Below are 20,309 nucleotides of genomic sequence, written 5' to 3' on the forward strand. Positions count from 1 at the left end.
CACTCATGGTTCAGTTACAAGGAAAGAGAGGAACAGAGAGAGAAAGGGAGGTAGAGAGAGAAAGAAATGGAGGTAGAGAGAGAGTATCTTCTTACTTTGTCATGAGTTCTACTACAACTCAGGTAATTAAATTTTCATGCTCGGTCATTTTAGCATCTCATTTGTTGCCTCTCTGCATGGTTTAGCATGGCAAGTGGACAAACAATATCATACATGTGTTATAGTTAAGATAAGCACAGCAATAGATACAATGATAAATAAACTTTTAATGGAAAAAATTACAAAATACATAGAAAAGTTAGAAGAATATGAAAACATGGATAATACCCGTATGTTATAGACATAATAGATATTCACATGCTATATCACACTAGAGTTGTGGATCTCTATCTTGCGAAACACACAGCTTTTTATCTACACTTTAGAAATAGGCTACATCTTTTTGGTAAAGTAAGACAGTGTTTTGTTAAGACAATTAGAAAAAGGTTGCTGTTCACTGAAAACACACACCTATCTGGTAAAACTAATCACTTTGTTCTTGTGTCCAGGCTTTTTATCATTTTGATCTCAGATTATTATTGCAGAGAAACTCCAAAGAAGTTTAATAACAGAAAGTTGCGTGGGTGTGTTGGGCAAACCAAGGCTCACTAACGGAGACAGAATGGCTGAGGTGAGTGGACACAGTTGGGACTTCAGGGAATCGGAGGAGTCAAAGGATCAACAGCAAGTGAAATGCCCGTCTTTGGAGAGGCAAACCTCACTGGTATTTCAATTTCACTGCCATCTTCAGTTTGCTGTAGATGTGCCCGAAATTCTGATGGCAGAAAAATCAATAAGATGGTCAGTGTTAAGAGGGAAAACACAATACCCAGAGCAGCAAATGTAATATTTTTACAGGTTTCAAAAACAAACTGACTTTTAAACAAGACAGGACCAGTAAAAGCAGCACACACCTGAATGGCAAAGTAGATTATGCCCAAATAGGCTGCAATACAGCCTCCCAGGAACAGATCAAACGCAGCAGGCTTCACCCTGAAATCCAGTCAGAGGGATCCTTCTTATTGACAGATTAGGATAATCCAAGACACTCTATGACTAGGTTGAGATGTTCGGCATATATTGTAAAGAACATGGGATAATATACTGACCTGTACATCGTCATAGGTTGATTCATTTGATCATAGAAGGTTATATCAGGGTCCCTGTCACAGAAAAAAATAGCATGTTTATTACGTACATTTTGTAAATTATTTATAGTGATAATCTGTGTGCATATCGATGTGTGTGTGTGTGTGTGTGTGTGTGTGTGTACAGTATCTGTGCGTGTGTGTGTATGTGGGTGTACCTGCGGTCCTGTTTGAAGGTGTGTCTGTAGACCTGAAGCAGGTGTTGCTTGAGCTCCTGCTCCAGGGTGGAGATCATGAGGCTCTGGGCCGGCTCCTTGTCCATCAGCTGGCTGGCTCGAGGGGCAGAGGTCAGGAAGGACATCAGTGCCGATAAACGGCTGTCCTGCACTTCCTGAGAGAAAAAGTGCAAAGGTTTATTCTCTCTCTTGCTCTCTCTTTCAGTGAGTATGTTCATATGTGAGATGCACTGTGTTAGTTATACGATCATTTTACACAGTAACACCATCTCATCTACAATGTAGTACGGTGTTCATTTTAGGACATCCTCAGACTCAGAAAAACATCTGTCATCTTCAGACAAAACTGCCTCAGCATCAGAAAAAACAGACTCAGGTGTCAGACTCAGAAAAACATCTGTCATCTTCAGACAAAACTGCCTCAGCATCAGAAAAACCTCTGTCATCCTCAGATAAAACTGCTTCAAACCAAACGGCCTCAAAAAACATCTCAAAGGAGTCAGGTCTCAGTAAAAACGCTGTCAGAAAAAGTGGTGTCTGGTCTCAATAAAAATGCTGTCAGAAAAAGTGGAGTCAGATCTCAGAAAAAACACTGTCAGAAAAAGTGGAGTCAGGTCTCAGGAAATCAGGTCAAAAACGCGGTCAGAAAAAACAGTCAGACGAAAAAAATCTCAGATGAAATCTGACTTTCTGATGCTGAGGCAGTTTTGTCTGAAGATGACAGTTGTTTTTCTGAGTCTTGACACCTGAGTCTGAGGATGTCCTAAAATGAACACCGTAACAATGGCATTTGTCTGCACAGTTGCATCAGTGTGTGATTTTCAATGAAAAGAATAAACATGCACATATACCTATATTTGTAATGCAACCAAGAAACCTTGTGCACAGCATTCAGTGTTTAAAAGAATTTAGAGTAGAATCACCCAAAACTAGTAACATATTGGTAATAGAATAATGGAATATGCTTTTTTGCCTCCAACAGAACCACATATCATCACTTGCATTTCAGTCTATGTATTCTAGTCACACAGCCTCTCTAGAAAATCACTAAGACAATCATGATTCCCATCAAGTGGGTAATCATGTGAAATCAGCTTTACATTCTGTAATGAGACTTATCATTTGCTGCAGCGGAACCAGCTGCTAACCTGCGTACCAGCCCTCTGTGGAAGGGGAGGCTGCAGTATAGGATGCAGCCACCAGAGGGAGCCGTAAGACCCATAGGGAAACGAAGAGGCCAGAATGTGATCTATCCCAAACACATGGGCGTGACATGTTTTGAAATGTGGCTGTGGTTGGCTGAGATTCTTACCAATTGGCCCCTGAAGAGCTGGATCTCCTTTGGTGAACCCTTCAGCACGTCACACAAATACACAAACAAAGGCATTAACGGCGAATCTCAGCTTAGGCATGTTTATGATGTGTACTTGTGTCTGAGTGTGTGTTTAAGTGCCAGGAGTGGCTACCTTGTCAGACAGATTGTACATGAACCTGGCCAGTGACTCGGCAATGATGACAGCGTTCCGCTTGAGTCTCCTCATGTCCACTTGAGACCTTTAAACAGCATGTAAGACCTCTTAGTGCTGCAGACGTATCTGACACGTTGTAAATGACCTGACTTAAACACCCACTCAATATACCTACAATATAAACCTTTTGGTCACAGATTATACTAGATGAAATACTTCAAGATACTAAGTCAGATGAGAAAAATCTGAAGAGCATACATACGCATAACTACATTCTGAAGTGGCAAAACAAAGATGTTAGTGTATTTCATCAAGGATTTCAAACTGAACTGACATATGGTGTACCAGACAGTAGCATTTGCATGTGGCTGTGTGGGAGTGGGTCTGCATTTGTGGTCACTCACATTGTGTCCAGGATGGAGCCCCTGCGCTCTGATTTGGGGTCCTCTAGGTGGGACAGGGTGAACCCTGGGACGCGGCGCATGGCGTAGCGCTCATGCTCCCAAGCCATCATGGGGTCCCCCAAGTTGATCTTCTTATGGATCATGTCGAACTTCACCCAGGGGAACCTGGACGCGATCACCTAACATGGTGATGGTGGAGAAGTTTCAGTTTCTGGTTAGCCTACTGTCAAATTGCACTGGCCTAATGAAATTTGACTACATATCCCTAAACAGTCAGCAGATCAGTTAGTGGCGGATATTATGGCACCAAATTAAACATCCATGAAGAGGTTTACTTGGGATATTTCCATTTTATTTGCTTGTTCTGTTTGTGTAAAGCACATTGAATGATGATTATGTATGACAATGTGTTATATAAATAAAATTGACTTGGAATCTGTAAAGTTCTTATCAAGCATGTTTATTGAAGTGTGTGAAATTCTATGATCTGCAGTAAAAGTTCAGACTAGAGTTAAAATGTTGAGGCTGTTAGGCAAGACTGTGCTCCCCACCTGCTCCAGCTGATAGATGAACTCGTGTTGAGGGGTGCCAGGCCTGGGTGGGCGGGACACGTGCAGGTAAAGCTCGTCCCCATTGGCCAGAGAGTCCAAGCACAGTACAAATGCCACATTGTCATGAAGGAGGCTGGACTCTGTGATGGGAGACAATTTGAAGTGAGAGTGAATGTAATTATGATTGCATCTGAGAGAGAGGGGGGGTTTATTTGCCAAGGCATCAACATTTCAGATTAAGCCACAATGTCAGTGCATGCATTTGAAAGTGTGCGTGTGCGTGTGTGATGTTTGTGGATTTCTCTCACCTGCATGATCCATGTTTTCTTCCAGCCAGCGTTTGGTGCCCAGGAAGTTATATTTCCCCCCTCCAGTCAATGAAAACAGGAGATGGTACCTGTACAACACAGGACGATTCAGTCTATCCTGCTTATCAATACAGATGTTCTGTTTCATAACTATAAAGATAACTATAACTATGCTGATAAAAGCGTCCACACTGACCAACGATAAGGAAAGTCTTTAGTCATGTTGATGAATGTGATGACTAAAATTTGATGGATTCTGATTGGCTGTCAGATTTGTATCGCTCTTAAAATCATTCTGAAATCGATCCCCAACGATATCGTTCTTAGTGACGTTATCATTATAGTTTATGTGTGGATGTCGTCATTCATATTAGCTAAAACGATACATTTTTGTCGTTATCGTTCTTGGTGTGATACTCTTCGAATATCTAATCTAATACATTGAGGAACTTTGAATTATATTCTTGTCTTGTCCCCCGCCTTCTCCCTCTCCATCTCTCTCTCTCTCTTGACCTTTCCCTCCTGTCCCCCCTCCCTGTGTATTTCTGTCTGTGTGTGGAGTGACTCACGGTGCTTTGCTGCGGGGGTCACGGTACAGTTTCTGGAACAGACGGGCCAGCTCCAGCAGAATGGCCACGCCGCTGCCGTTAGAGTCGGCACCATATGACAGCCACTGAAGCATGCACGCAAACACACACACACGCACACACACAAAAAGAGAACAGGGCAGAGAGATAGAGACAAACAGATATAAAGTCATCCACATACATAGAAACTATTAATAGAAATACACACTGTTCAGACATACACCTGTGCAGACATTCTGCAACTATGCAGGACCTTGAACACTAATTGTACAGTTGCTGGTCAGTCAGCCTCCCTGGTGTTACACCTCAGTCTGTTATCTGTCTGGTGCGGGGCAGAGGGCACCCCTGCTGGACAGTCAATGGGAGTAATTACCCCCTGTGACATGTAATAGAAGGGCAGGTGCAGGTCATCTACCTAATCGGACATTTTAAATGATGCATCAGCTAATGCTGGTTAATGGTCCATGAAGAAGTCGAGAAAGAGAGCTGTTCTACACCCCCCCCCCCCCCCCCCACCCCCAGACACACACACACGTTTTTGTCTTTTTAGAGCTGATCTCAGCGTGATCTGGGCACGTGGGCTCCCACACAAAGACAACTGTCAGACTATTTAGTTGAATGTACAAGAGGGCGAGAGAGGGAGGGGGAGAGAGTGAGAGGGAGAGTGAAAAAGAGCAAAAGAGAGAGAAAGACAGAGGATTGTGATAATTAACCTTCCACATTAAAACCCTTTGGACAGAGACGCATCAGATAGAGAAAACTGCCTCGTCATGACAAAAAAAAATATTAAACTAGATAATTACTGAAGGCAGACTTCTAAAAGTTTTAAATGATTCTCATACAACTGCTGATGGCATTATGGATATCTCTGTTAATTAGAAACTCTCTTCAACCCAGTTCAAACTCCCAAGGAATGGGGTTATGATAAAGACAGAAGATCATTTTTTTTTAATGGGAAATTGTTGAATACCATGGGAAAGATCCAAGCAGAGGACTGACAGTAATGGATATCTCTGAAGTTATTTGGCGCAGTTCAGGTGGAAGAAATAAAGGGGACTTCATCACCTTTAGAAATCTCCTGCTGAAATCAGTGGGCTATGAAGTCAGACAAGAATGAGACTCGCAGCCACATCAGACGTGCTCTGCTCTTTCAAACACTGTCACTCTACTACGTGCTTTGCTTTTTTCTCCTTCCCAGTGGCCTCTCAAAAACACGCTGATGTTTTAATGCAATCCCCTCACAATACAGACACTACAGTTGCTAATTGATGTTAACAGTTGCAGTAGCTAACCCATGCCTCAGCAGCTGGTCTGTACTAACACGTCCGAGTACACGGTCTCGGTTTTGGCTGACGGCTCCCAGCAGGCTGCAGACGAGAATCAGTGAGTCTAACAGAGCGAAACCTGCTGACTGAATCAGAGCTGCCACTGGGACGGAGCGAGAAGGTCAGCAGCACAGACGAAGCCCGTCCAGTACGAGAGGGAAGAAAAATGTGTGTGTGTGTGTGTGTGTGTGTGTGTGTGTGTGTCTCTCTCTGTGTGTGTGTGTGTGTATGTGTGTGTGTGTGTGTGTGTGTGTGTGTGTGTGTGTGTGTGTGTGTGTGTGTGTGTGTGTGTGTGTGTGTGTGTGTCTCTCTGTGTGTGTTTGTGTGTGTGTGTGTGTGTGTGTCTGTGTCTCTCTGTGTGTGTTTGTGTGTGTGTGTGTGTGTGTGTTTGTCAGGCTGCAGCTGCCTGCTGCGATCACTGCTGCGCACTGTAGCATGAAGCACACAGACACACTAAAAAGGTGCCTTGCGTGTCATTCATCCTCAGATGGCTCTGCCCACTGTTCGTCTGAGCTTGACCTTGCCTTAATATCAGAGAGTCCAAACACAAGGGCAGTCGCACTCTGCTTTACAGAGAAACCATGTAGTGTGTTTTCTAGCTTTAAGATCTTGACTAGATGTAACAAAAGACCTACAAGTCTGTCTTACAGGCAGAATCATTTGATCAGTGTGGTGAGTTAGTAGTGGGAGAAAGTGTGGTGAGATTGAAAGAGACGGACATTTTTTTCCAGACAGAATTTAAGTATTAGGCCTAACTCATGATCCCACTATGGATCCACTGTTGTCTGGCTAGGTCTCTTGTACCTCACATTTACAAACCTGGTGTTTTGAATCCATCATTTAAATGCAGCTCACTTAAATGAACTACTCCAGCGCTAGCAGGACTTACCGGAGCTAGCCCAAAGGAGTCGTAATGGGCAGTGATAACAATAGTCTGAGGGTCCTCTCCAATTCCAGGCAAAACTCCCTAAACACAGAGCAGTGCATTCATTCATTAATGCATACATTTACAGCTTATTGAGTGCAGACTCACTTCCACTCAAGTTGTGCTTGTAATAAGAGAGCTATACCACCCAAGTGATTATAAGTAAGATTTTGCAGCGCTGTGATATGGCTCACCTCCAGTGTGATGATGCTGCTATCAGTGACCGGCTTGAGCGGGTTGGTGTTGCTCACTAAAATCTGAAATGCGGTGGCAGTCACCATGCTCCGCAGTACTGGAGGGACAGACAGTCAAATAAGCGAAAAGGTTTTGCACTTTATTAGATCACTACCTGACACTCCCATCATCCTCTCTGCTCTCTTCTCCTCTCCACTTTCCCATCATCCTCTCTGTTCTGCTCTCCTCTCCTCACCTCGGACCATGATGGAGGAGGCCCGGGTGGCTGCGTCCAGCCTCACCTCCTCGTACATGTAGAGCAGCTGCTCATCCTCGGGCGCCACGTAAAGAGGCATCAGGGAGTCCCTCTGCAGCACCTCCGTCTCAGTCTCCATGAAGCTCTGCAGAGGAGATGGAGGTCAACACGCATGCAAAACTAAACACACACACACACACGCCCATGCATGCACGCACACACACACACACACAGTCACGGCCTTGCCTGGCTCCTCCTTGCCTTGCTTATTCACTGCACCACATTATACTGATTGCTTACACTTTTATTTTCCAAATCCAACTCCACTACTGACTTTACTTAACCCATTCTGCTAAGTTCTATTCATTTAATAATTTTAATATATATATCGTTACTCCGTGTGTGGCCTTTCCCTACTCTGTTACATTGCTCTGAGCCAGGCTTGTAACAACACACACACACAAGGCACAGTAATCACATGAAGCACAGAGAAGATAGAAGACAACATATTTTTCAAATATACACAGGAGAGGTGTACAATTCCTAGTGCTATAGGTAGGGGATTTCCCACAGTGGCCAATTAACAAAATCACCAACAACCTTTGTGGGTAAAAAACATCACCAACAGAACAGCCTTCAAAAGCATTTCACTGGGGTTATCAATCAGGCACCATATAGTACATACCAAGACATAAACAAACAATAAGGGTGCTCAGTGCACACTCTGCTGCTAGACAGCCTTCCGAACAATCAGTAAATTCTATGAAATACTGTGGTACATTCATTGTTGATAAGCAGAAGTCATTCCTAATACACAATGATGCCACACTGGTGAAAGTACAAAGAGAAGCACCATCAGTTGTCTGGCTGACTGTGGGGCTTCTGAGACCAGAACATTTCTTCAGATGGATGGAATTTTTGTTATTCACTTCATGTCTTCTCTACAGAGCAACAAAACAGAATGAGGTATAGAGCACTGGCTGTTTTCATCACTTCACTGACTTTTCTCCTCTATCTAAAACCACTAAGGGTTCAACCTCAGCCAGTGGAGGAAAAAATAGTAGAAAATAAAATAATAAGATATTTGAATGAAATTGAATGAAAAAATGTCCCATTTTTTTTACCTTAAAAACACTCCCTAAAGAACAACATAGGAAAACATAAGTACTTAGATATGCGGATTAATTAAATGTTTTATCAGTAAGAATGTAAATATTATTTTCAGATAAGAATGTTCGGTGTTGACATGTGAACTGATAAGTTTTGGAATTTAGATTTTGTTGAAGATCTGTGAACTACACTATGTTGGATGTATGTAGGGAAGAACAGGGTTGAATGAATTTTTGACAGGTCTTTGTTACATGAACTTGTGTGGATACTAGTAGGGGTATGTGGTGGTGGTCAACAGGTGAGGTTACCTGTATCACCTCCGGTGGCACTGCGGAGAGGTTACTGGGCAGCAGGATGAGCACGGCAGCAGCGTTCTGCCTCTGAGCATCCTCGTAGCGGTCCAGTGTGAAGTCCGGTAGCTTCATGATCACGCAGCGGCGCGTCAGGCCAGGGTAGTCGGATGAGCGCGCCTCCGCCACCACGATGGCTCCACGGCAACCTAGGGTCAGAGGTCACGAGACACGCTGACACCATGTCTGCAGCTGAGGTGTCAAACCGGATCAACTTATTGCTGTGACTACCACTACCAGTATTTCTGCATTCAATACACTCTGAATGAACTACACTCCACAAGCTATAGTGCAGATTGTTGTACAGGATGTACAAGAGTTTATAGATAGCTTACAGTTTTTAAAAGTATACATAGATATATAGTATAGTATACATACATATTTAGCATACTTTTTGTTCAAGGCAAATAAGATGTCAACTGATCAAACAAAAACATTTTGGTTATTTTCTGGGATATTTTATTTCATGTCCAGGTTTAAATTAAGATTTAGCTCAACAGCTTTTGTCATGGCTATGTGGTTCTCTGTACTTCTATTTCAGCCTATGAAACACTGGTAGCTTTTTTAACAGTAACATTGTGTAGCCTGTCACTGCGCCTCTAGCAGACAAAATAACCCATCCGTCCACAGACTGACAGACAGACAGACACACACAGACAGACAGACAGACGCTCATTCTGGGGAGTAGTTTGGCCAGATGAGGGTGAGCTCCAGTCAGATCTCAGTAGCCATTTAGCAACACCTCTCAGCTGTTATGGATAATTACAGAGCACTGCTAATCACGATGAGATTGCAGCTTGAAAGCACTTATAGTGATGACTGATAAGAGCAAAAGCCTTTCCATCAGAAATAAAGCACTGCTCTAAAGCTAAAGAAATTAAGCACTGCTCTAAAACTCCAGAATAGAACAGGCAAATCGGAGACATAAAATGGTTGTGTTCTCTGGCAATGGCCATTTCTGTGAAATACTGTATCAGTTCATAATATAAATCAAGGGAATTCAGTGTACATGTGACGGCAGTATATCATGACTTGTACAAAGCAAGCTGTATAGAGTGTGTATCATAAGTACACACCAGTAACACCATGGAACGATCGCAACCCATTACACAGGTATTTTATGTTTATATTTTGTTAATGAACTAGTCACCTTGTGTGTGTGTGTGTGTGTGTGTGTGTGTGTATCTATCACAGATGTGAGGGTCTCAGTACCATGTCTGTCCTGCTGCAGCAGATATTGCTGCATCCTGAATCCAGTGAACTCATAGGAGGAGACGGTAGACAGCGCAGACGCATGCAGGTGCTGCGCAGTCAGCAGGAGAAACAGCGCAGTCACGCCAACACTGCTCAGCCACATTGTTCACACACACACACACGCACACACTGAAACACACTGGATGTCCAGTAACCTGAAGGCCTGCAGAAAGGAAAAACAACTCCATGAGGCAACAAGTGGAGTGAGCACAGCATAGCCAGCACAGCTTAGACTTCCAAGTCACCATGTGAGTTAGCATGCATACAGTAATGTTACATGTTTCTGCCTTATTTCAGAATTCCCAAGGAGAATTTCTAAGTCCATGGAATGTAGCCTACTTGGTCAGGTACTTTATGGTGTAGTATCTACTATCCTTTGTTATAAATCATCCACAAAACTAGACCAAGGAAGACGTGTCAGCTCTACCATTAACCTTGCATAAGGACAGTTAGTTTACCACAGTGACAATCCCAGACTTCTTACTGGTAAGGACATAAATACTCAGAGAGATCCAGTTGACATAAGGCATCACTTACCTGACAGTCTTCAAAGTTCACTTCTTTTCCCCCTTAAGTTAATTTTGAGGATATTTCTTATGTTCCTTACTGTTCCTTACAAAGCAAGGCTACTCAGGGTGCTGAGGCTACCGCTGAGCAGAGCCTACAGGTGCCGTAAGTCCTTGGCCACCATCTGTCCCTCAGAGGATTAGTCCCAGCTCATCAGGCCTCTCCTCCTATCAGAACGCCCATAGCACAGGTAATCATGATGCCCCATAACCCTATTGGCTGATCACTGGAGTAGAGCTTAAAACTGTGACCGACGGGTAGCCTTCCCTGAGAAACTGTGGCAGTAGAGGTACTCCTACTGTTCTGGGAAGTCTGGCTGAGAGAGGTTAAGAGAAAGAAAGAAGAACTGATCCGGGGTCAGTAGGTCTATACAGAATAACTGTACAGAGCAGGAACTGGGACCCAGGAAGCCATGACATGATACATTCAATTTATAGGCAGCACAGGCTCCATGGTAACAATCAGAAGTGCTGACTTCACAGTATATGTTGTAGTGTAGTCAGAGCGTGTGTGCATGAGAGTGAAAGAGACATACAGAGGAAGAGAAGGAGAAAGATTTTAGTATACTGAGAATAAAACATCTGACAAAATTGTATAGGTGAAGTCACATATTCCAGATTTTTTTTATTGATATGATACACTACACAGAACAATAACATCTGTTAAATACTGGTATGGAAACTGTTCACATCTTTACAATCATGATCAATATATCTGCAGAATAATAAAAAAAATGTGGTTTTATGTTAAAAGAAAAACAAAAAAGAAAAGAAAAAAAGATCTACTCTCTCACTCTGTTTAAATAAATTAAATCAAACTAAAACCAACAGCAAATAAATAGACACCCACTACGGAGCTGTACTTAAGGCATTTTCTTAATCAGCAAACTCAAGAGTTATACTGTAAGTGTGAAAATGGCTGAGATGAGGGGGTGTTATTCGGGGGAAATAGGTGCATTTCATTTCATTCATTTTTTTTTGGTGAATACACAAAGCAAGGGTGACCGAGGAAAAATACAGACAGCGAAAAAAGAGAGGGAGACCATTCTCGCATGACGGATGATTCTGATAAATCCAATCCAACCAGTGCACATGGCCACCCGGTTTCTTTAACTTGGGTCCCACCACAACTATCAGCCAGACCAGACGGCTGGAGGGAGAGCGCGAGTAGTGTGACAGAGAGGTCAGGGTTACGTAAACCAACTCTGAGAATCAGAGGCCGGGAGTAGCCACACCACCCGCTAACAGCTTGAGGTGGCTGCTATTGGCCGGTTTCCCAGATGTGTCCTGAGCCTTGCTCAGACACTCTGTGGACAAAACAGTCTTGTGTTAGGACACTGCTCAATGTCTGCATGGACAATTGATTTTTAATGGCAGTCCACAGATTTTAACGTCTGTAAACAAGTTTGTTTTAGGCTGCAACTTAAGTTCCCATGCAGCCAGTAACCAACAGTGAAGGTACTGTAGGGTTAAAAACAGGGGGTTTCCTGGCCAGTGTCTCTTAAGCTGCATTTAACAATCACGTCAACATTCCTTATGGAAGATTATTTCAGAAAATAGTGTTTTTCTTTTCCTACAGCCAACAAGGGAATTCTGACCATCAGGGACATTGTACAATCCTGCATCCAAACCAGTGGACAAACAGTGATAATGAGGGGGAAAAAAGATATGACCTTCTAATGCTTCTAGAGCTTCAAGAAGAGATGATATACATAGAATATTCAGTTGTTGTTTTCTTGCGGTATAATGCTGTTTTTTCTGGTATAATTGAATTAACAAATGCAGGGCTACATTCAAACTCAAGGCAATGTGACTCACTCTGGCGGTACAGCAAGCACTTAAGCACTTCACAGCTAAACTGATGCCTTGAGGCTGGAAAGGAGGGAAGGATTTGCATAAGCCACAGAAAAATGCATCTGAAGGATGAACAAACACAATCTGAATACACCTGAAAGGGATGGAGCCCGTACTGAGGCCTTAATTGACGATAATATACTGCAAGCTCTGGCACCCCTCACAGCAGAAGTCAGAGGAAAAACAGAAGCTCCAAACAGAGTTAAGTCAGAAGACATCATCCATTCTACATAGAAAACACAAAAGCAAATAATAATAAAAACAATGCCCTGCTGGCTAACGCACAGCACAAACGCTCAGTTTGGAATATACATTTATTGGACTAAACTCCCTTAATGCTACTCTTCTTCATACACTGAAATAAACAATATACAGGAACTAGGGGAAGAATTAAGTAAAACCCTGAATGCCATTTTGTGTGGAAATGTTCCACAGCAAGTCCTATTCACACCAGGGCATGTCATTCTAATTGGTTAGCAAAAAAAGTTAGCCACAGTAGTGTGATTTAGAGTGTTTTAGTGAGAATGTTGAGTGTGAGGTGACTTAACTAGCCTACAGTATGTGTAGTGAGTGGAGTGGGCTGTAGCACATTGCGGTATACTGGCATGGACCCCTCAGTTATTCCTGTCAGTGGCAGATGTTCAGAGTTGGACTCACACTGGCACAATGTCCTATCCTCACCAAAGGTATCTCAGGAGCCAATCGCTTAACTCGCTTGACACCACTCATTAAGTCAGTCTTTCCCCATGTGAAAATGTGGAGTTCAGCTAGGTTTTTCGAAGGGTGAATGTCATTGTTTAGCGTACACACAAATGACTATTGGGGGGGGGGGGGTGATGGTAAGACATCAGGACAAAGAAGGTTGGATCTGTAACGTCTACTCACCACACAACAACTACAGACACATATCTTTTCTCTTATTTTCAGAAAAGACAATCCCTTTCATTGCTAAGACTGACACAGTGGCCATGTACAATATACATTATGTATAATTTTGATAAAATACTCAACCGTTCTCATGCATGGGGCCTAAAGGCCTTTAGAAGGGATGAAGGATTCATCTGACTTATTGTTGAGTCTTTGGTTATAAAAGCAAAGAAATGGGGCCGTGTGTGATCAGACAGCATACATGTAGACACAAGGGAGTAATGGTAGTGAGAGGAACACAAGTTTATATGTGCTAGCTATAGCATGCTAGCTTATGTGGTGTAGCACAACGCAATATGGCAGCTCTGCACATAAAAGTAGATACTGGCATTTTTAGTCTGGCAACACAGCACAATATTTTTTTTAAAAATTGCTAATCTGAATTAATATTTTTCTGGATTTTTTGGAGGGGAGTAAAATGTTGGAGTTCTACCACACCACTATTTCTGCCTCGTTTCATTGTTTGGCACACATGAAGAGACAAGAAACTCAAACAAAAACAGAGACGGGACATTGAGATACGACACATGAGCTGGGGGCAGCTGGAACTAGTATATTTGTGATGTCACACCACTGTACAGGACAAAGCAGCTACTTCAACATGAACATCTCTCTCTAATTGACCTCCCATGGTGCACCAGGATGAACACATGATGACTACTGCATGTAACCGTTTTCACTAACAATGTAAGTAACCACTGGAAATAAACAAGCACAAACTTAATAATAAATTAATTATAATTAAAAAGTAAAGACTAAACAAATTATGAACAAAATGAACAGTGACCTGTTCATGTGAACTGCAAAAACATACAGAACACCGACAGAAAGGGCTGCTTCATCTCCACACACCTGGTATAGATGGGTTTGTTTTCTGTCGCACCTTGTTTTTTTCCCTGGTAGAATGAAAACCAAATGGCCAGGAAAGACTTTCCAGTCTCTCGAACAGATGTAATCAAGTCACTGAGAGACCTGGAAGAGGGACTGGTTTAGTGTGTCATTCAGTATAAGATCTGGCAACCATTTTGTTTAATCAGTCTGCTTGGCTGTCTCCTAACTTCTGCTAAGTGTACTGAGGAGCAATCAAGATCAAGGGAACCAGAGTCCTAGCATTACACTGGTGACACACTGTCATTCTTCCTCCTGATGCCCCAGTGAGCTCTGATACCACTAGAAGCAGCAACATGCTAACAGAGAGTAACATTTCATTACAATAAATAATAACACCAATATAAATTTAAAAAAGAAAAACATGAATATCTCGTCCATATAATTTCTCGTTGACACATGCAGTTCAACCCTGTATTTTCCCCTGGATCAGGGGGGAAATGGGATAGTGGATTTGCACAAACCCCAGACTATGGAAACAAAACGAGACAATGTAAACAATATAGGGTCTGACAGGGGAAGTTAACCAGTTTTGATAGATCATCTTAAGGAGTGCAGGGACTTCAAAAAAACAAAACAAAAAAGTGTTAAATACAAGTTAGTCCCTCTTTTGCTTTTGCTACAGTTTGACCATGACCATACAAAGTAGCAGTTTGGCGGGAGAGCCCAATAGCCATCTACGACCCACGAGACCGAAGCACCTCCGGACGCCTGCAACATGCACTGCGTACACATTCACCCAGATCACAAGCAAGACAGTGGAGTGAGAGGTTGTGCAAGCACAGAACATTTAGTGTTTACTCACTTTGTTTTCCGTTTAGATTTGTTTTTTTGTCCCTTTTCTCCGTGCATTTGTAACCAAAGCAGGTTTTGTCTAGCACACCCAAACACATACACAAGCTCCATTCCCCGCTGAAGATGATGCAAAGACACGCGTCCTACCATAGGAGGAACCAATGACAGTTAGGAACTCTATTTTTTGTGCATTTACCCCATTTTTTCCCTTTCATTTTATATTAATTACAGTAATATAACATTTTAACTCATTGCCATTTTCTATTCGTTTAGTCATCATTCCATTTAGAGAACTCGTAACTCTTATTCGTCTCACGACAGAGACGAGGGGGTGATGGGTAGAGGGGCAAAGATAAGAGGGATGGAGAGATGAGAAAAGGAAAAGGAGGAAGATGATGAAGAGGAGGAGGGTGCTACTGGATCTGGCAGGCTGTGGAGGAGGTGGCGGCCTGGCAGCACATGCAGGTGGGGTTGACGGATTTCGGGGGGATGAGGTCCAGGTCCTCGTCGTCTGGGATCTCGTCCAACCGGTAGCCATCCTTCAGGAGCTGGATGTTCAGGTCCTGGTTGATTTGCTGCATGGGGTGGAAGGGAGAGGGTGGTGATCAACTTCAGCAGTGCTTAATGTACAGGGAACTGCATGTACTTCATGGGGAAGTTACAACACAGAGGAAAAGACTGTTAGAAAATGAGTAGTGTATGCCTACTGCTGTGCAACTCCTCAAACGCCTTATTTCACTGCTATGAAATAAAAAGAAATGGTAAAAGACGCTGTTTGCAGGCAGGAGTTTAAGTTAGAGGTATCTAGGGACTGCATGAATGTAGTCGAGGGCCAAATTCTTATGTCTCACTTTCACGTGAGTCACTTTCCATTTGATGATTCCATCAGCCATGAAAAAACATCCAAGAAATGCTCAATTATATGGGGTCATGAAGTAATGTCACAGGGAGGCTACACCGAGCGCGTAACTGAAGCATCTGTGTAGCGTCTGCTGCAACAATTAGCTTTCATTATAATGAATTATAGTGGAACTGGCTACACCAGACATGATAGCGGCGCGTATATTCAAAAACCTTACACTAGTCTTCTTAAAGGAATTATCCGGAGTAAAATGCACTTTAGATCAATTTACGGATGATTGGGAGTACATACGTTGAGTTGACATCCAAATCATGTCATTCGGATGTGTTTTAAGAAAGTTCGATGTTACCGTTTTTAGTCAAAACTCGTTAGCGTGGAAGTGAGAAGGGCATATTATTTTTATACCTCTTCTACAGTTCCAAACAACATTGCACTTAACGTGGTAGTGAGTAGAGGCTCCCTAAAGCCAAACCGAAGTATCCCGAGGTCTTTATGTGGTCGGATAGAGAGTCCAGAATGAATTTCATCAAGCCAGCACCTTTCCGGAAATGTTGCCATCTTTAGGGGAAAGTCCGTAGGAGTCGATTGCCAAGTGTGCTCTGGAAATTCACAATTTCGTCGCCGTTTAAAAAAAAAAAAAAAAAAAAAAAAAAAAAAAAAAAACATATGTTTTTACGCTACATGAATGGAGCGCTTCAGTTGCGAACCCGGTGTAGCCCAGGCCTTAGGGGTAATTGACGTTAAATGTTAAAATATAATGCAACTGCATTGTAATTGTGTCATGTGAGAAGAAAATAAAACTACATGTGTGCATGTACAGTAGGATGTGATGAATTACAGCAAACACTAGTCTAGTGGGGCCAGACTAGGTAGCTTGATGTGAGTTTACTTGAAATTCAAATTGCATGGGTTTTACATTGGAAGCTATAGATTGCAGGCCAGACCTGCTAGCAGCATATATTTTGGGGTACTGAAAGACCATTTCAACGGGTTTCTTTCAACCCGAAACATGTACTCTAGCCCTGCAAGACTAAGGTATGTTGTTACAGAGTGCCTAACTGTGGTGAGTAAATATAGTGTAACTGGTATTTCACATGTATTGGAGACATGAGATGTTGCTCAGGGTTAGACAGGGTTAGTCAGAACGTGTAAGTACCTGCTCCCTCAGACATCTCACCTCGGCTGAGGAGTATCCTGACGACGAGTATCTGGACATGTCAAAGTCATCATCGCTGGAAGAGAACACACACACACACAGTTGGATTCGAGTCTCTACAAAGAACATGCACCTGTTTTCAATTTGACATCTTTCAAAGAGTGATCCAAGTATTCTGTGCTATGTGGTCTTTGCTGAAGGTGCTGAAGACTGATAATGACATTGAAAGGCCAGTGTTCACATTGAATGCCAGTCAGGTTTCCTGTGCAAAGTTAATGTATGCCTCCCAACCCGTGAAATCTTCCCGTGGAATTAACTTCAAGTAATAGGACGTCTCTGAGGGATGGCGAGGAGAGGAGAGCAGATGAGCGTGGTGTATTAATCAGGAACTCCCTAGACACTCCCTGCCCCAGAGCTGAGGCAAACAAGCTCATTTAGAGGCTCTGGATCTGGATCTGGATCTGTACACCGCTACTGACTGGAGAACGGAAACAGTTGGGGAATATTGTTGCCCTCTCCACTAAAATGTAATTTATATATATATGTGTGTGTGTGTGTGTGTGTGTGTGTGTGTGTGTGTGTGTCTCTGTGTGTGTGTGTCTATGTGGGCGTGCATTTGTACGATTTTAGAATAAAGTTAATCACTTTGGACGCTGTCATATTTTAAGTTGGAGCAAACCTAGGGATCCGTCTTCAGGTGTATCCTCTTTTAACCTCATGTGTGTATGTTTTACAGTAATTTCCTGTGTATTAGCCGCATTGTGTATAAGCCGCAGGACAGTGTTTTATGCAAGTTAAAAGAAACAAAACCATATTATTACCATATTAACTGCCCCCTGTATTAACCTCATAGCTGAAGAAATGTTGCAAAATCAATGTATAAGCCACGGCTAATAGTTACAGTATGTAAAAAAAAACAAATGTACAGTATGTGTGTGCCTTTGTTCAAAGGAGTGTGATTGCAGCAGGAGGTCACTGCAGTGGAGTCAGTGATCTGCACGTATGTTTGTATGTGTGTGTGTGTGTGTGTGTGTGTTTATCCTGCAGTGGGAGACTGGTGTGAGAGAGGAGATGGCATTTCAGCTGAATTGATTAATCATGAGAAACCAGCAGAGGCAATCTGGAACCTTCTATTGATTCTACGAGTAATTACAGCTTCATGTTTAATGAAGCTCAACTCATCAGGCAACTGCCCTAAAGACAAACTCACACTCACACTCTCATACACATATACACACACACACACACACACACACACACACACACACACAGCCCTGATAACCCACTCATCTTAAACTGGTCTGCAATCCTTTACACTTACTCTCACAAACTGCCCATATCATCACAGTGTGTGTGGAGCGGCGACACAGAGGCCCAGCTTCTTCAGAATACAATAACCGTAATCAGAGCCCATTTGAGATGACTCACCGCCTCCCTTAAACACCGTAATGAGCGGCAGGCGGCTCGCCTCTCTTACCGCCACAGGTCTGGGGGCGAGGAACCGCCCGCCATTGAGATGCAAATCGTTGCCGGGTTTTGTCTCTAAACCAGATTACCTCTGCATTTTAAAACGCCCATGAAACGTGCAGGTCCATTTTTTTTTTTAATGTTTTTCTTGAAAGCGTTCCGCGCGAGTGCCCAGGTCTTCTGTAGACGCTGATTGCGAAAAATGCCACACCGTGCGTGCTGGACGGCAGCCAAAAAAACTACTGACCAGACAAAACTGGGGCATCAACCAGACTGACTGGACGTGTCTGGATGCGACTGGAATGATTGAAGCTTTAATTCCTGCTATTTGATGCAAATGATGCAGTCGTAACGTGATGCAAGTTTTCCTGCACGTCAGAAGATAACACAGAAGGAGAAAGAAGCGTTGCGGAGAAGCTGATTTGGCTACTTCGGAGGCCGCTCCTCGGAGGAAGCCGGCGATCAGAAGTCATTCGCATCAAAGAGACGTAGCCCAGTTGGAGGCGGTTCATTCGCCGACTCGTCTCCCATCTATAATTGAGTCGTCCTAATCCAATTAGAAAATGAAATGGCTCATGGCCACACTCGCCAACACTCGCCTGCCAGCCCCTGCCTCACACCGTGAGCCCTCAAAAATATTCATCACCCTCTTTTAATTAGAACGTTAAAGACAACTTCATCAACCCTTCCAACCCCCCAACACACACACACTCCCTCAGCATGCTACAATTATTACACATAAAACTTACATTAACAGAGGCAAACTGCAATGCCCTTAGGTGCCCTTACCGATCGCTAGTTCCCTGAAAAGATCATTTACACTATCATTGTTTTAATGAAGCCCTGGAGGTGATATGGATGGCAGGTGTCTAGCAGGAGGTGGGTCTGTACCTGTCTGTGTCCAGCGCTACTAGAGGTTTCTCGTCCGGACTCTGGTCTAGAGATGAGTATCCCTTGTTGGGCACAACAAGCCTGCGAAATAGAAATGGAGAGGGAAGAAGGGAGAGCGAGAGGGAGAAGAAGGGAGAGAGAGGGAGAAGGAAAGAGAGAGAGAGATGGATAGACCAGTTTGTGAAAAAAAAATGGAAATAAATGTGTTTCTATCATTGATCATTCACAGTCTACCACACTGATCCAAATGTCTGGAATTGGACGTGCGACACGTTTCATAACACCTGCATCAACAGAGCAGACAAGATGTAGGGAGTACATTGGAATAAAGAGATTTGCACTGCCAGAGTAATTCAGCTGAGACGCCAAAGAGGAGGGGGGGTGAGAGGAGACATCTGATAGCTGACATCTTTAGCTTGTTCTTCAGATGTATACAACCCATTTATATGCAAATATGTCCAGGAACAAAAGTTGACGGCACCTTGTGTGTGCTAAAATAGTGAGTGTGAGTGTGAGTGTGAGAGTGAGAGTGTGAGTGTGAGTGTGAGAGAGAGAGAGACTGTATGTGCGTGTTTGTGTGTATACGAAAGTGAGGGTATAACAAAGCCTGAGGGTAGGGGCTTACTGCAGTGTGTGTCTGTGCGTGTGCATGCGCGTGCGTGTGTGTGTGTGAGAAAGAGACCGACAGAGGGAGAGAGGGAGAGAGAAAGAGAGAGACTGAGAGAGAGAGAGAGCGGGATACAGAGAGAGAGAGAGACTGAGAGAGAGAGAGAGCGGGATACAGAGACAGAGAGAGAGAGAGAGAGAGAGAGAGAGAGAGAGAGAGA

At 43.2% G+C, this 20,309-nt stretch overlaps 2 protein-coding genes across 4 annotated transcripts in view; both read right to left on the bottom strand.

Moving 5' to 3' along the window:
- Window positions 1-246: 246 nt before the first annotated feature.
- On the bottom strand, window positions 247-11,136 carry zgc:109965 (uncharacterized protein LOC619266 homolog). 2 transcript variants are annotated; one of them, XM_042059239.1, is made up of 16 exons: window positions 10,614-11,136; window positions 10,035-10,239; window positions 8,781-8,971; window positions 7,363-7,507; window positions 7,127-7,224; window positions 6,897-6,974; window positions 4,665-4,768; window positions 4,096-4,184; window positions 3,788-3,927; window positions 3,237-3,415; window positions 2,830-2,917; window positions 2,676-2,714; window positions 1,346-1,518; window positions 1,149-1,202; window positions 954-1,032; window positions 247-814 (listed from the first exon to the last, which is right to left on the bottom strand). In XM_042059239.1, the coding sequence occupies exons 2-16, from the start codon at window positions 10,177-10,179 to the stop codon at window positions 758-760; spliced, it is 1,659 nt and encodes a 552-aa protein (XP_041915173.1). In that variant the 5' UTR covers window positions 10,180-10,239; window positions 10,614-11,136; the 3' UTR covers window positions 247-757. The 2 variants fall into 2 exon arrangements, with proteins under 2 accessions (XP_041915173.1, XP_041915172.1); XM_042059238.1 differs by having other exon boundaries at window positions 10,035-11,136.
- A 100-nt stretch (window positions 11,137-11,236) lies between these two features.
- The window catches only part of fam219aa (family with sequence similarity 219 member Aa), a 21,523-nt gene continuing 12,450 nt past the window's right edge, over window positions 11,237-20,309 (bottom strand). The window contains exons 4-6 of one of the 2 annotated variants that reach the window (XM_042059240.1): window positions 19,483-19,563; window positions 17,125-17,200; window positions 11,237-15,681 (exon numbers count right to left, since the gene is read on the bottom strand). In XM_042059240.1, coding sequence (XP_041915174.1) covers window positions 15,520-15,681; window positions 17,125-17,200; window positions 19,483-19,563 — 319 coding nt within the window. In that variant the 3' untranslated portion in view covers window positions 11,237-15,519. The remainder of the gene's footprint in view (window positions 15,682-17,124; window positions 17,201-19,482; window positions 19,564-20,309) is intronic. The other variant, XM_042059241.1, reaches the window with a different exon arrangement.

This window comes from Alosa sapidissima, chromosome 13 (genome assembly GCF_018492685.1).
Source record: "Alosa sapidissima isolate fAloSap1 chromosome 13, fAloSap1.pri, whole genome shotgun sequence".
Classification (NCBI taxonomy): Eukaryota; Metazoa; Chordata; class Actinopteri; order Clupeiformes; family Clupeidae; genus Alosa; species Alosa sapidissima.